At 36.2% G+C, this 17416-nt stretch overlaps 1 protein-coding gene across 3 annotated transcripts; it reads right to left on the bottom strand.

The window, feature by feature from the left end:
- Positions 1-450: 450 nt before the first annotated feature.
- LOC100259382 (small RNA 2'-O-methyltransferase) lies at positions 451-16734 on the bottom strand. 3 transcript variants are annotated; one of them, XM_010657457.3, is made up of 11 exons: positions 16607-16734; positions 15910-15985; positions 15399-15741; positions 15131-15220; positions 14314-14765; positions 13971-14213; positions 11481-12430; positions 10751-10902; positions 10555-10671; positions 9907-10044; positions 451-1184 (listed from the first exon to the last, which is right to left on the bottom strand). In XM_010657457.3, the coding sequence occupies exons 3-11, from the start codon at positions 15669-15671 to the stop codon at positions 747-749; spliced, it is 2853 nt and encodes a 950-aa protein (XP_010655759.1). In that variant the 5' UTR covers positions 15672-15741; positions 15910-15985; positions 16607-16734; the 3' UTR covers positions 451-746. The 3 variants fall into 3 exon arrangements, with proteins under 3 accessions (XP_010655759.1, XP_010655760.1, XP_002264328.3); XM_010657458.3 differs by having other exon boundaries at positions 15962-15985; XM_002264292.4 differs by lacking the exon at positions 15910-15985 and having other exon boundaries at positions 16607-16733.
- Positions 16735-17416: the final 682 nt, after the last annotated feature.

Here is a 17416-nt window from a genome sequence, read left to right as displayed (position 1 = left end):
TGCATACAATCTACTTCTTTTTCATGTAAAATGTACCAAATTTTCTTAGTCAACATGTAACAAAATAAAAATAAAAAGGATTTTATTAGTCAACATGTAACAAAAGAGGGCAAAAAAATTGACGTGTAAAAGTGAGAGAGAGAAAAAATGAAAATAAAAAAAGGTAGTAAGTGAAAAGTGATTTGTGCCGTGGAAGTTTAAAAAAAAAATGAAAAACGATTTTCATGAAAAAAAAAAATCATAACAATCATTTTTTGCGATTTTCTTGACACCCCGCCTCACTTTTCCTCCATGCAGCCGCACTTTTCCTCCCCCTAACGTCAACCTTTATGTTTCTTTTTTTCTTTTTTCCACCGTCCCACCCCCTCCCTCTTACAATAATGTTGATGGCATGATGGTTCAACCATTAAACCATCAACTTACATTTTTTTTTCGATTCAATAATGAGTCTGATTCTAAAAACATTGTCTTCAACAATCTTATAAATCATCATTGGTTCTAAACATGTGTTTCTAAATACCAAAATGTTTCTATGACAACATAGGCCCACACTAAACAAAATGCCTACAAGGCTTGGCCTATAATTAGCAGCAACAAAATGCCTTCATCTCATTAATGTTACTATGTATTCTACTTCATATTGTAACACAACTCTGAAATTCTTAAATATAAGACTATCTATTTAACCTACTTCTAGTTGATATATAGATTGAAAGACTATTGTGCATAATTTAGTGAGTACATCTTTACCTGTTGGATCTGTCCCACTCCCATACAACCTCGTACTGCCGAATTAAATCCACCGGGTTAGGGTGATTATCGGTCTCAAGCGGAACGCTCCTTCTAAAGACAGCCATGTGAGAAGCAAACCCTGGTTCCACATCAGCGGATCCCCCAACTCCACTGAATTCAACGCTGTAATTGTGTTTTCTGGCTAGGTTAGATGCCCAATGATTGAATTGCTTCCGCGTCCACTCAAACTTATGGTCATGGTTGCGAAATCTGCAAGCTTGCGACTGGGATGTCTCATCAGGATCCTCTTCTTGATTTGATGGATTAGATCTTTGAAGTATTGCATTATACTCGTAGTTTGGGGTGGAAACAATAAGAACCTTTGGACAAAAATAACTCAGCACTACATCTCCAAACAAACATGCTTGATCTTCTTCCATATGCTCGATAACCTGTAATTCTTATTAATGTCAGCTAGTGAAAGCAGTTAAGCAAATCTCAATACAAACAGTAGAACTACAGATATTCTGATAGGCAAAATATTTTTTCAAACAAGTATAACCACAGATTAAGATACAAAATTTCATGTTAAAGATTTAACATGAAGTGGTTTGTACGACCAATGATCCTCTATATGAGAATCCAGCAGATTGGATCATCCCCACCGTGCACCACCATTTTCATTCCATTATGGTAATGTCAAACCCACGAGACCCAAGGCAACAAACTATGTAGTTTCCTTCAGAAATCTTAGATTAACAAGGGCCCAATCAAATAGCAGATCCTAGCAAATTGCCCCATTATCTGGATGTAGTATATCTCAACTCTAAAACTTTAGCATGATTCTAGAATAATTTTTAGATAACAGAACCATTTCAAAGTCATGAGTCTTCTTCTATAGCTTAATCACATGATTCAAATATTAGCTAAGATTTGGACCATATATTTTAAAATTTGCTATAAGTTAAACAAGTATGAAACCAGACAAGAATCCCCAGGATTGAATTACAGTAGATTAGGGTGGAAAAAACTTGGCTTGACAGCATGCTAAGAGTTTAAGCATACTTGGGGTAAAGTTTTAACATTTGAGATGGGTCTTAGCAAATAGATGTTATTTTTGTCGAGTGGAAGAGGAATCCATTGACCACCTCCTTCTTCATTGTGAAAAGACAAGCGCATTGTGAGAGATGCTTTTCACCCTTTTTGGAGTGTCTTGGGTGTTCCCATCGTCAGTTAGGGAAACCCTATTGGGTTGGACTGGTTCCTTTGAGGGAAAGAAGCACAAGCTTATTTGGAGAGCGGCTCCTCTTTGCATTTTTTGGACTGTTTGGAAGACTAAGAATAGAATCGCCTTTGAAGATGAGGTGTTGTCCATCCACAGGCTGAAAACTTCTTTTCTTAACTCACTTAGGTCAAAGACTAATTTGTTTATAAAAGATGGTCTCTCCACCTTTGTTGAGTTCATTGATTGGGTTGGTTCCCATTGAGGGAGGGGTTTTTGTGTACATCTTTATGGACAGTTTTTTGTTTTACTTGTAAGGGGATGAGTATTTCCCTTTCTTCTGTACATCTTGAGTCACTATTTTAGCGCCTCTTAGAAATACAATTCTTTTTTTACTTATCAAGAAAAAAAAAAACACGAGTTTTTTGGCATGCACATGCTAGGCAGTTGCGTCATCTCATGCATTGCACCTGTTGAGAAGAGACACGAATTGGTAGGCAATTGACTCAGACAAGAAGCAGCAAGGGATCATTTGGGTGCATGGCATAAGACTAAGGGTTGGTTGTTACATAGTTGGGTAGTTATGCGAGTTAGATAACTGTCCCAACTCCCACAATCAATAGAGGGTGCTGTAAGATCCTCACTGGTTGATTTCAAATGGGGAGTTATGTTTGGGAGATTGCACCAGAGATACCATATAACCTATGTAATTCATCAAAGATATAGAGAAAGGGGGATATTGTCTGTGAAAGGCTAAGTCTTGAACCACTTCAATTTTGCATCTTGTATTTGCTGAGTTAATAACACAAGTTGGGTGTCTTCTTTCCAATAACTATTGCATGTGTTGTATTCATCCATTATTGCCTAAATGTTCTTGGACGAGGCCTGGATAATTTTACACTCAGGGTCACTCATTGACCGAAATAAAAATAAAAATAAATAAATAACATAGAGGGTATTGTGGGCGTGACAATAGTCACACAACTATCTAAGACAATCTACAATTCTCAGTTAGGGAGAAGCGGATCCCAAGTGATGCAGGTCCTAAATTGTCAGGGCATCTTTCCTCCTAATGATGGACTAGAATGGGAGGAACACTGGATGCTCAGGCCTACACAAGAAATGGGATATAGGTAAATATTGGATATGAGCAACCAGGATGCCCTTTTCCAACATCTTATCTACAACAATTAAGCTTGTCTTCCAAAGCTAGATGGTGTATAATGTGGTAGTTTAAAGAATTGGCAGAAGGTGAGCACATTGGAAGTAACAGTACCCATCAAAAGGGGAGAAGTTAATCTAATAAAAGGCAGACTAAAGGCCAAATGAGGTTGAGAAACAAGTAAAACCCTTCACTCAGGAGTCAGGTTTGCCATTTGGTTCATTTAAATTAAGTATATACTTAATAAAGCGCGGGTTTGGTTTTCAAGAGATTGGAGGCCTTCAACATTGTTAGCATTGATGCTAAGAGATGGGAGAAACTGTACATGAATCCTGATTTATGTTGTTCATTCAAAAAACAAGGAAGTTATTGTGTTGAAGAGCCAAAGGGAAAAATAATTTCTCTGTATTTTCCATATATAATACTTTCAACATTTACAGTCCTATTCATTTACGACACTTACTATAAAGGAATTTCATGTACATAGGTAATTTAGCCTAAGGATTACCGTAAAAAATAGGAAATGCTATATTTAAAAATTATAAGAGATAATTTCAAAAATCTCTCCCACCTCTCTTAAACTGTTGCAATCTCTTCTAATTTATTGCACAAATCCCCTAATTTACTGCACCAAATCTGCTCCCCCTCATGTTGGCTCAAAAACATCTTGCATTCCAAAATTGCATGTAAGATTACCAAATCACGGTTTCAACAATCCCTTGGTAAGAACATCAGTCAGTTGTTTTTTTGGTTGGAATGTAAGGCATGCAGATCAATCTGTTTTCCAATTTCTCTTTAATAAAATGTCGATCAACCTCCACATATTTGGTTTTGTCATGCTGTACTAGATTATGAGCTATATTAATAGCCACTTTGTTGTCACAGTAGAGCTTCACAGGCAATGGATTGGGAATTTTCAAGTCTTTAAGTAGGTATTTTAGCCATAGTAACTCACAAATTCCATAAGCAGTTAACTCAAAACTTCGCCTCAGCACTATCCTTGCTTCCAATTTGGATTTCACTTCTCAAGCTAAGTTACCTCCAATAGAAGTGCAGTACCCTGAAATGGTTCTTCTATCTGTTACACTACCTGCCTAGTCAGCATCCTTGTACGCTTCAATTTGCCAATGGCCATGATCCTTAAACAGTAATCCGCTCCCCAGTGTCCCTTTTAGATATTTGAGATCCATTAGACTGCTTCAAGTGTTTGTCTCCTGGTGAGTGCATGAATTGACTCACTATACTATCTAAAAAAGCTATGTTTGGTCAAGTATGCAAAAGATAAATTAGCTTTCCAACTAGCCTTTGGTATTGCTCTCGATTTCCCACTCTTTCTACTCCTGATGCTTCTAGTTTCGCATTTGATTCCATTGGAGTCTCCACTAGTTTGCAGCCATCTAAACCAGTTTCTGAGAGTAGGTTTAGCACATATTTCCTTTGTGTGACAAATATTTCTTTCTTAGATTTTTCAAATTTGATTCCTAAGAAGTGCTTTAAAACCCCGAGATCTTTAATTTCAAATTCTCATGCGAGAAATGACTTCGATATTCACATCATCTCCAATTAAGATAAATGCCACACGATGAGAATGGCCATCTCTCCATTACCAAAGTGTTTGAAAAACATTGTATGATGAGCCTAACTTTAAAGATATCCTTGACCTTTAACAACTCTTGTAAATCAATCAATCCATGCTCTAGGAGACTGTTTCAACTCATAGTGCGCTCATAAACTGTTTCAATCTGCAAACTTTTCCATCTTCATAAACTTTTTCAAACCCCAGTGGCAAGTCCATAAAAACTTCCTCCTTCAACTCACCATCCAAAAAAGCTTTTTTCACATCCACTTGTTGCAATGACCAATTCAGATTTACAACAAGTGAGAGAAGAACTCGTATGGAATTCATCTTTGCCACGGGAGCAAAGGTCTTTTGATAATCTATTTCATATGTTTGTGTGAACCCCTTAGCAACAAATCTTGCTTTACATCTTTCAATATTCCCATCCGACTTGTACTTTACTATGAATACTCATTTCCATCCCATTGTCTTTTTTTCTCGAGGAAAATAAACAATCTCCCGAGTTTTATTTTTTTCAAGAGTCTGCATCTCTTCCAAAATTGTTGCATTCGATTTAGCATGGTTCAAGGCTTCCTATATGGTTCTAGGAATAGAAACACTTGAGAGATTAGTGGTAAAAGCTCTATGTGGGCAATAGTCTATGATAAGACACATTTCGCAATAGGATGCTGATAGGTATCTAATGGAGATTTTATTATTGAATTTCAAGAATTTCAAGAAACAAGAGACCTAATTGATACTCAGATAGCTATTCGAGAGGCTATCACTCTCCTACCAGATCCACACAATATCCAACCCTGTAATTCCCTCCTTTTTCCTATTTTAAACCCTCCCAGCCTGTATCCAGATTGTGACCTAGCCTATGCTAAGGCTGTTACAACTAACTGCCAGGTGGCAGTACATTCCTCTTCCCTTTTCTAGTATACACATAACATATGGGAGGCCTATCAGATGCATTGTGCAAGAATGAGTATCTTTCCTAAGTGCAATGGGAATATCAAGATCAAAGGAAATTCTCTTACTAATAGACTTGGGAATCAAACCAAATTAGGGATCGAATTACTTGTTTCATTCCAATTGCCTTTATCCGGAGAAGTTTCTTGGCATGGTTTAGTTGGTTGATGCTCTTTCTCCTAGAGTAAACATGAAGTTCACTTTGGGGTTTTTCTTGATAGTGTTTCTCCCCTTCTCAGTGATTTTTCATAGTCTATAATACTCAGACTAATAGAATTAGGATCAAATCAAGAGGGATTCAACAAAGAAGAGGTAGGTAAAGGTAAAATAGCTGAGACTTTCCAAAAATGGTCTTCCCTCTCATTATTCTCCCCATGAAGAGTATTTTTGGTAAAGTATGGTTGGTTTTCAAAGAATGTGACATCCATACTAACAAAAAAAAAAAAAAGAATTCAAAGATAGGATTATAGAACTTTACCCTTTTTGTCTAGGAGAATATCCAAGAACACACATTTTTCAGCCCTTAGATCAAGTTTTGATTGATTTTGTTTATGAATATGGACAAAAGCCACACAACCAAAAACACTAAGAGGCAGTGAGATGAAGATTCGAATATGATAAAAGACTTTGAACAAACTGTTTCAAGGAGTTTTGAACTTTAAGTCCCGAGTTGACATCCTATTAATCAAATATGAAGTTGTAAGAACAATTTTACCCCATAAATATTCAGGAACCAACATGTTGAACATTACTACCCTTGCAACTTAAAGAAGATGTCGATTTTTCCTCTTAGGGATATCGTGTTGTTGCAGGGTATCAAACCAAGTGAATTGATGGAAAATAACTTTGGATTTTGATTTGAAATTGGTTTTCATAGAATAGAATTCTATCAACACTCTCTTAGCCTCGGACTTTTCTTTTCATAGGTATACCTATCACACTCTAGTATGGTAAAAAAAAAATTGATAAACCACCTAGTTCCAATAACATTTGTCACACGAGATGGACCCCACACATCACTATGTATTAAAGAAAAAGGCTAGATGCTTGATAGGGTTGAGAAGGAAAATAGACACAATGATGTTTGGACAATTGACAACTTTCACATTGGAATCTTTAGGGATTTTACTAACAAACAATAGACAACATGAAAGTTTAGGAACATGCAGAACAGAATTTAAAGTAATATCCTTTGAGAGGACTATGAACCCTTTTCCAGCAATAGGTGACAAACTACCATCAGCAATTCTAACTTTTAAATGGCCTGAACAAGGATCCATGATGTAGAGTTCTTTAAAGTGGTGAGGGCACTTAGAGCAAGAGAACAAGTTGGAATTAGAGTTTGAGAGGGTTTGGTTTGATGCAGCAACTTGTAGAGATGTTCCAGGTGCTCTTTGCTAAAGGCAGATGTCTCAGGTCCAGAAAATTGCATCTCTGTTGCAGCTTGCATTCCTCAGTCCTCACCATGTTTTGTCTCCAAATCAGCCACCTTTCTAGTTTGCTGGTTAGCCATGTAATTTCTAACAAGTACCCTTTGTATGTTGAGGCTTATTGCAAAAATCACACCAAATGTTGTCGTTGTCTTCAACCTTTTGCTGCATTTTTTTATTGGTTATAGCAGCTGCAGTTTCTATAGTCATGGTGTTCAAGGCAGGGTTCTTAGATGAGACACCAACTGGATTCTTTCCCATCATCCCCATCTTCCTGCTCTCTCCTCTTCTAACCTCCAAGAATACTTCTCTAGTGGAAGTTAATGGTTCCTTGCCTAAAATACGGCCTCTTACCTCATCCAAATCTGCATTGAGTCTCACCAGAAATTCAAACACTCGATCCTTTTCTAACATCTTCTTGAATAAGGTACTATCCATGACACATGCCCACTCAAACTCATAAAAGAGATCATGTTCTTTCCATAACCCCTTGAGAGAGTTATAATACTTTGTAACAGTTTGATCACCTTGCTTAGTCTCATGAATCTTTGTTTTGATTTCTTACATCCACGTTGAATTTCCTAAATCAGAATATGTCCCACCTACTACCTCCCATATTTTTTTTGCAGTAGTGAGAAACATGTACATTTGATCAATTTATGGTTCCATAGAGTTGACAAGCCAAGACATGATCATTAAGTTCTCTGCATCCCAGATAGAATAGGTTGGATCATCTCTTCTTGGAGCCTTTGTTGCACCAATTAGATAGCTAATCTTTCCCTTTCCTCTAATGAGCAACTTCACAGACTGAGACCAACTTAAGAAGTTATGTCCATTCAATCTATGAGTAGTTATTTGCAAAGTCAGATTGTCTCTAGAACCTGACAATACGATCTGCGTGTTCTAGGTAGAAGTTTTCTTCAATGAGTCACCAAAGAACTCCTCATTAGAAATTCCAGACACGATTACACACAACTAATTTGCCAAAAAACAATTGAAGAACAATAGAAGAATAGTCTTCTACGTATCTTGCAATCAACCAGAATAAACAAATATTGTTGATTTGAAGAACCAGCAAACAAAAAAAAAAAAAAAAATGGTCCCTGGAAGGGATGCTCTGATACCATGGCTGAAGAGCTAATGAGAAAAACATTTGCTTTATATTTTCTATCTAAAATATATTCAGAGTTTACAATCCTATTTATTTACAACACTTACTATAGAGGAATTCTATATACACAGGTAATTTAGACTAAGTATTAGACTAAAAATAGGAACTGCTATATTTAAAAATTAGAGGAAACAATTTCAAAAATCTCTCCTATCTCTCCCAATCTGTTTCACCAATCGCCTAATTTACTGCACCAAATCTGCCAACATACTGTGACAAGATATTCTATGTTGGGATGCGGAGGAGTGCAGAATCCTAGATTTACAATGTCTTCAGGATTGGAAGACAGAGAGAACAGGTGCTTTCTCAGATACCATGTTCATGGGGCTCAGATTTAAAGGAGGATAAAGATACTATTAGATGGAGAGGAGGGCTGCTTTCAGTGTGTATATTACAAGCTTTGATAGGGTATAAAGACGGTCATCTCCATAGGAAAGGAGCGAGGTTCTCTATTTTTCTGTTAAAGGTTGTTTTCTTTGCTGGACAAATTATCAGGGTACCATTAACTGGTTACAGGAACAAGATTCTTCCTGGTTAGTGCTGCATATGCAAGGGTGAAGAGTTGGCCAATCATCTCTTATTGAAATTTTAGGGCCATAAAGGCGCTTTTAGCCCTGATATTTGCTTCATTTGGGACTCACCTGTTGATCTGAGACTAGGACGTTAGAAAGCTTATTTCAGTGTTGCAGGAGGTTTGCAGGGATAAACCTGTTCGGAGTGCAGCCTTCACAATAACTTTGGAACATTTGGAGGCGGGCAAACTTTTGAGGAGAAGGAGCTCCCCAGTGCTTAAGGCCTTACACTGAAAATATTTGTATTGTGGGGCTGATTTTATAAATAAGAGACCTGAATCCATAGTAATTACTTTATAGACGTGCTATAAGTTAATTTTTCTTAGATCCATTTTCTGGGTTGTCTTCATCATGAAGGTTTCATGAATGTAATTGGGTTGTGTGCCCTTGCTTTAGGCACTGCATTTCCATATAAAAAAATTTTAGTTTCTCATTTGATCCTAGATCATCTTTCTGATTCAAATTCCCCATAGATCTTATAAATTGCACTTGCCACCTCTGTTCCCCATATCTTTTCTGGCTTGCACTTCTGGCTTGCACTTCCAACTGTGATAAGAATGATTGACACTAGTAAGTTTTTACACTGAATAGCCTTCTGCTCCATTTCATTTGTACTTTTCTAGTAAATACGCAAACTTTTGATTATTTAACATCCATCTTTAATGTTTATAAATGCTGTCATTTTTCATTCAATGTACTCATGTACACCTAAATTTGGCATCAGGATAAAATCTGATGCATGACACCAATGGTAGACATCTTATCAATAGTTTACTTCTATGTCTGCACACCAAATAATATCTACTGGCTGCAGCATGGTCATTTTCAGTTTCACAACTGCAAATGCAACGCAAACACCCCACAAACCTTGTATTGTACCTCATAAAATTCTAATAAATAAAGTTAGGAGGATGAGAAAAGGACAAGAGGGAAGGGGGAGAATCACTTTGTAAAATTACTATAGATCAAGATGTAAGCTAAAAATGACAATTAAAAAAAGAACTCAAAAAACCATTAGGTGCATTATTTAAGGATCAATTAGCAAGATTATGGAACCTCAGGGTTGTGAAGGGGGCAACAATACCTCTAAGCAAGTGCCTATATCAAACCCATACAATCGAGGATCAAAAAATGTTATGGAACCCTCATAAAGAATTGCAGATTTGATGCCTCCACTTGGCTCGCCAGCATCTGAATTTCTGCTCAATTTTGAATGCAGTAGCTACATTGTTATCACAAATACAAACATCAATCAATCAACTGATTAGATATACAACATATTGAATAGTATAAAAAGAATATATCTTCCCACCCAAACTTTACATGTAAGAGTGAGAATTTCCATCTCTTTGTCCAAGCAGTCCACATGACACTCACACAAAAGGGTATAGTGAAAACAAGGAGATCTAGGTGGTCATCTTATTTGCCTGTCTCTTACACCATGAGGTAATGGTAGATTTGGATTGCACCAAAGAGATATTTCAGGCATAAGAACCATATTCCCAATTGCGACCATCAATCTATTCAAATGTATACCATCGTATCAAGGGCCATCGTTTTTCACCCCAGCCATCCCCATGATTGAACCTATTTGACAATAGAATCCTGTGCCATATTTTCCATGTTTTTTATCAAGGACCCTATATTTTGCACTCCTCAAGGACTGATCATGCGAGTGACATTTAAAAGTAAATACTTGTTGAATCAACCTCAATATTTAAATTGTTTATACCTTTGCTGCACGGCTAAGACTCTTCTTTGAAATATCAACACCAACAATTTTTTCCAGCGAAGTTGGAAAATCTAATAAAGAATCCAATAAACTTCCAGAGCCACATCCAAAGTCAATCTAAAATGGAAACAAATGATATCAAACGCAATTCTCCAAATCAACTCTGGAAACTATAAGATGAGATGTTAATTTATACCAAAGTAGCAGCAGAAGATTCTTTGATGTGTTGCAATGCAAATCCCACTCGTTGCTTTGAAAGTGGAGGGCTAAAAAGAGCCTGCTCCATTCTGTCCTCCAAGGGTTCGGTTACACGCAACAAAACTATAGAGTACTCTAAGAAGCAGACTTCTGCAAAATAAAAATACAAACAGGTAGTTGTCTTCCAAGTCAGAATCAATATGGGGAAAAACAAAAGAAATATAAGTGGAAATATAATTCAATGGCAAAGGCTCTCCATCTTTTGCTACAGAAATCATTTCCCAGTTGAATGTTTCACACACAAGTTGTAAAAACACGAAAGTTTTTTTGGTCAATGTCTATCTTATGCTCAATCATTCATTTAATAAAACCCATTTCCAAAACCAGAGAGAGACAGACAGAGAGAGGATAGAGAGATGTCTGTCTTCTTGTGGGTGGGTAGGAGGGGTAGCAGGGTGGCCATAAGTTATTTCCCACAATTTTTAGCAACATGAACAGAAACAAATTGTGTATAAGGGTTGTATTTATAGCCAACAATTTTGCTACTCAGTGGCAGCTTCATGTCAGGAAAGAAGATTTTCATCAGATTTCCCACAAAACAGAGGAAGCTATAGAGTCTGCATTTGTCAATAGCATAGGAAGAAGAAGTAGCTCATCATTCTTGGTGCTGCTAGCTAAACCCATACAATATTTACATAAAATGAAAGTGAAAGGAGGGATTAACTCACTTGAAGACAGCAATGAAATAGTTTTCACAGGATCACCAGTTGCAGCTAGAATCAACTCTTGAGGAGGTAAGTCCATGTTGAAACAAGCAGACTGACCTACAGACATTTGTGTCACGACTACTTCAAGATGGGGAATCACTGCCCCAACCCCTATCTCAAACTCAAACTCATCATTACTTTCAACACGTTCTTTCATATGCTCCCCTTCTGCCACCAAAAATGCTACATAATTTATACATGCCAAAGATCCATTGGATGGAGAGGTTCCAGAATCTGGACCTTTTATATTGAAAGAATAAAGTTCATGACCCGGCATAATATATGGCTGATTTATAGAATTTGAATCCAGTAATCTCTCTCTCTGAGTTTCATTTCTCTGGCGAAGATTATGAATGGATGGACATGATGCAAATGTCTTAGCAAATTTTTCAGGATAAATATGGATATCAGCAGCAGAGGCTAGCTTTTCCAATGGCATATCTAGTTCCTTAAAATAGGTGTTCAAACACAAGAGAACTCTCAAGGAAGAATTCTGGAGTGCATCACTATGCTTTCTATAAGAATCTTTTGGTGAATACTCGATAATCAAATCCTGGAGCTTAGAATATATTTTTATTTCACACATAAAGGTGTCTCCCAATCCCACTGATTCATTGCCATGAGGAACAACACCAGCTCCATTTCTATATTCTGTTTCTTCTGCAGAGGACTCTGCAACCTTCAATCTTTTGCACGATCCTGATACCTCTGATGACTGTTTCAAAGGCGTACTTAGCATAGAGAAGACAGGTTCCGATAGACGATGCTGACGGCAGAATGAACAGAGGAGATCCCTCGGAAAGGAACCCTTCCAATTTGCTCGTGTGGTGAATGCCATAGGCAACTCTGCTGTGAGTATTGCCTCTCTGGATAACTTGTAAACACCACTAGGTATCTTACTAATAAGCAACCTGCAAAACCAGTAGTTATCATGATTAAGTAACTGACAATTCCAAATTCCACAGTATTTATGATAGTAAAAATGTAGCTGCATGAGTCCTAGTGGACATTTGTTATGTGAGAAGATTATATTAGAAGTGAAAAACTGGGGCAACTAAGCACACTTGAAGTATACAAGAGAAACCCCTGGAAAAGAAAAAGAAAGAACAACAGAAATGCAGGAACAGAAAAGCCAGGAGAGCACTCCATATAGAACTATATACCAATATATCTTTCCTGTCTCTTTTTATTTTTATTTTTTCTTTACAAGGCTAATCATTTTTTCGTTGGCTGTTACATCTAATTGAACCTGGAACATTTCCCATCCCCACCACAACCCCTTGCCACTAAAGCCAAGCCTCAAAGGTACAGAACTAGACCAATATCTCAACCCACACTTAGTTCACAAAGTCCATAAATTATCTGCTTGGATTCATTCTTGAAACTAAGCTCCACTCTGGCATCCAAGCATTCTATTAAATTAATACTGCCTAAAGCAAGAAATGGACAAGTTTCAAACAGGATGATGCAGCCACAGTTCATGGAACTTAACAAGCACAGTAGCATAAGCCAATCTTATATGCCACTACAAATCTTTCAAAGATGGGTCCATGATAACAGAAAAGTTACCTACTTCCAAAAGTTTGATCAAAATTTTGACCTTATTGATGTTTAAACAATATGCCACTGCTTGGATCTATTAAATAGCTGCTCCTCCTTGGATATTTCAAGTGGTGGAAGCACTTACTAACATCTCTACATTTAAATGACAAGATTTGAAATTACTTTAGTAACAGTTAAAGGTATTAATTTTAGTTTAAAATATAATTAATTGTTTGAAGCATAAATATTAATCAACACTTACATACACTAACTATAATGGTCATTAATTTTCCCAGCATTAGTAAGTAGTAAACAATGTTGTTATTACTATTATCATTTAAATTTGAACTTACTGTTAGAGGGAAAAAAATGTGACTGTTACAAAAAGCCCAAAAACTTATAACATACTGGTACATACATAAATGAGCCATACAGCATGTGCCCATAAAAGTTATAAATACACTGATCAGATATAAATCAGCAATATATGTCAAGCCCAAAAACTTATGAACATTTTTTTTTCATAGGCAATAGGAGAAATGTATTAAAAAACGAGGGCCCAATCAAAAACTTAACATACTGTCAACATGGAAATGACATTTAAAATTTCTTATGCAGAAAATAAATGATATACTATAAATAAATCACCTGATTCATGTGTGACTGTGCAATACACATTACATTATTTTGGAAGTATGTTAAAGTGATTCACAAACTTATCTTCTCTCAGTTCACATCAGCAAACTACACTTTAAACAAACTTGTGGCAAGGATTGCATCATAGTACAAGAATATGAGAGGGCTAAACCACTATAAAATTCAAACACAGCAGCTGTGATGAAGGGTGTCTAATCGTTGAATTATGGTAGAATAAGAAATTCAAAATAAGTATATGAGATCAGAGGGGACCTATAATATGACTGCAGGGATACATCTTCATGAAAGAGGTCCATAGACCTCCACGTGTATCCAATCGATGCCAAAATTGCATTGCCATATATAGCATGACCAGAGAAGTAACTTGCCCTCGCATTAAATGATCCTTCTTCAGAGTTAACTTCTTCCACATTTAGATCTGATAACAGATCCACCAGATACCACTCAGGGGCAGAAAAATACAGTCTCATCTCAGAAGAAGCTTTTCCTACAGTCCTGTAAAACAACGTAGAAGCAGTAAACATGTAATATTGAAATTCAAGAATAAGAAGTTTCCAACAAAATAATGTGCTTCAAAATAAATGAATCTGCAGACCTTGAGACCAGTATCTTAGACGTATCAGCTAAACTAAGCTTTCGTGCAATAGCGTCAAGGTAATACCCAGTTGAGGAAACATTAAGCGTCAAAGATTCAACATTCTTCTCCAGTGAATAAGGAATGTATACAGCTTCAATCCAAATGCTTTCTGGGGAGCTCAACTGACTGCTAATAGAAGACTGTATAATCTCAGGAGGGTATGGGTTTTGCCGCCTCATCCAAAGCTGTCCTTCAGAAGTAGCAAAAGACCCAGATGCAGCAGCCTTCAGAACAAGTGGAATAACCAAGAAAGGATTCGACTCCACCCCAGGGTTAATGGATTTGCATATGTTACCAAGCTTTGTGTCACAGACAGCAAACACTGAAACTGGAATTAAACCATAAAGGTCACCATCTCTCTGCAAAGCTGCTCTGAAGTGACCACTCAGAGGATGAAGTGATGAAAGGAACTTCACCAATGACACCAAAAAATAAATAAACAAATAAATAAATAAAGTAGAGAAGTTGAACTGAACTAAAATCTACCTAAAGATAACAAAGCAAGAGGATAACAATACTTTCAAAACAAAAAAAAAAAGCAAGCAGGGATGCCATAGAAGTAGCTTGAATGCTAGGTTAATTGACTCACTAGGGATAGAAGTTATGAAAAGTTAACTTTACAGTTTTTATGCAAAAGCTAAAATAAGAAACGGAGTAAAGCAAAACAAAAAGATCCAAATACACTGATCCAGTAACATGAACATAGATTATTTTTTTTTTTCATATAATGGAACAGAAGCTAATTTAGCCCCACTTTTTGGAATGAACTACAAACCTCATCAGCAAACAAATAGGAGAGACGAGAAATCAATTCATCCCATGGTTCCCGCACGATGGAATTACTGGCTGCAGGATCAACACCTAACTGCATAGAAAGAAGGGAAATTGATGGAAAATTTACTCTTTATATATACCCCTTGAATTACTCCTTTATATACATCCCATGAATCGTAATTTTCATTTTGATTCTTGCATCATTCATAGTTTGAGACAGTAAGCTGCAGCTAAAGATAGTGGTTTATGGACAGAAACAGAAAACAAACCTTTCGTAGAGCCTTTTCCGCAGCAGATTGCTCAGCATCCTTCTTCCTTTTAAAGTATTCTGACACAACAGAAAATTCTGGAAGCTGCAAGCTGCAGCGGAAAAGGCAAGGACCCTTCTGTGGTATGGCCAATCCTGGGCATCCATTTTGAGTGTCCCCCTGCACTTCCTCTACCTTATAGCATGCCTTGTCACCAAATTTCTGGTGTATAATAGCCTTTGGTGTATGTGTAGTCTTCTTGGCTACAACAGGTGGCGCTCCACCCATTTCCATAAAATCCCTCCAGGGACTTAAGTAGATATAGATCTAACAAAAGTAAATTAGCAAAGTGCTAATTTAACTCCTGTTCAAAAGGGAGGGAAAAAAAACAGCAAACCTATATCAGTATTAAAGAAAATACTGATTGGAAATCTCTGCTTCGAGCCTAAGTAAAATAAAAGTATCAAATCAAAGTCCATCATAGAACATACTCTAATAGAACACCCAAATACAAAATATGTAATTGCCTCACCTTAAGTAGTGTAAAATCAATTCAGGAATCAACCACAAATCTTTTAACAAACCTTTGCTTCTGCTGACTTTGATCACTGAGAAAATCCACAAAAAGGAAAGAAATCAAATTTTTGAATCTTTAACTTCTATTTTTCCCAAAAGAAAATTGAGCCGAAAACACACTTGTTTGGCTTAGTTAAAAGGCGCACATTTGTTTCCGTTTGCCATTCAAGAATTTACATTTCTTAATTTTTATTTCCCAAGTTTTCTTGGCAACCAAACAGACACCGAAAAACAAATTAACAGAAAAAATAAAAAAGCGCACACAACCCCCGCAACAGTCCAACGATCCTCAGACATATTCACAAAACCCCAATGCGCACTTTGACCACTGAGATAATGCATAAAAAGAAATAAAAATCATATTTTTCGACGCTTAACCTTTTTTCCCTAAAAGAAAATTGAGTTGAACAAACATTTGGTCGGCTTAGTTAAAAGTTAGACCTTTATTCCATGTTTTGGCAAACCAAAGCAAAATAGCTTACAAAAACCATTCAGATTTTACTTTCTTTCGTTTTCCCGAGCTTTTTCGGCAACCAAACAGACGCTAAGTCTCAATTTCCCAACAAATGGCAAGAAAACAAACATCAAGTTACTGAAACAAGAAATAAAAATGAAATTCGAAGCCATAATGCTGTAACATCGCATGATCGTACCTCTGAATCGGCGATGGCTAAGAGAGAAATAGAAAATTCTCTGGAGGAGATGCTAAAATTCTAGAGAGAGAGAGAGAGAGAGTGCGCTTTTGAGAAAGCGTGGGTTTGGGGGTTTAAAGAGAGAGGAGGGAAAAAGAATATATAGAGAGGGAAATGTTATCGACTGCTCTTTAGCTGCTTCCAGAGGCACACAGGTAGGTCATTGGACAATTTCTTGTAAGAGGACCTGGAAACAGCAATAATTGTTCTGGCTCTAGAAATCGGAATTGGAAACGAGAGAAGTATCCCAAAGGGTAATGGTCCCAACGTGCGCCTCAAGGAAACGATTGTACTTAACGGTCACTCCACTTTCGAATTTCGATTTAAAATTAGTGGGGAAAATATTATTTGTATGAAAAATTGTCGTAAATAATAAAATAAAATTAATATATATATTTGTTTTTGTTTTTTCCTCTTCCTATTTTTCCTCCCACACAAATAATATTTTTCTTATTATTTTATATTTATATTTCTCTTTTTTAATATATTTTCTATTTTTTATTTTTAAAAATAAAAAATTTTATACAAAATCATAATTATTATAAAACAATAGTTTTTAAAACAATTTTTGAATATTATTCTATAATGTTATGTAAAATAAAAATCTATTTGAAAATTTGAAATATTTTTAACTTGTTTTTAAATATGTTTTAAAAATAATTTTTATATTTAAAGTTTTATTTTTAATCATTATACATGTTTATATAATTATTTATTTAAACAATTTTAAAAAAATAACTAAAAGATATTCTCTGAAAATATTTTATTTTC

This window comes from Vitis vinifera, chromosome 10 (genome assembly GCF_030704535.1).
Source record: "Vitis vinifera cultivar Pinot Noir 40024 chromosome 10, ASM3070453v1".
Taxonomy (NCBI): Eukaryota; Viridiplantae; Streptophyta; class Magnoliopsida; order Vitales; family Vitaceae; genus Vitis; species Vitis vinifera.
This window is presented reverse-complemented; position numbering and strand designations above follow the sequence as displayed.

Bases quoted from the DNA above. Each gene is read 5' to 3' on its own strand.
- LOC100259382 (XM_010657457.3), bottom strand. From the start codon at position 15,671: ATGGAAATGGGTGGAGCGCCACCTGTTGTAGCCAAGAAGACTACACAT. The intron at 15,221-15,398 runs GTTTGTTTTCTG...CTTTCTATGCAG, and splicing joins CGGAAAAGGCTCTACGAAAG to TTAGGTGTTGATCCTGCAGC. The intron at 10,672-10,750 runs GTATAAATTAAC...TTTCCATTTTAG, and splicing joins AATCTTCTGCTGCTACTTTG to ATTGACTTTGGATGTGGCTC.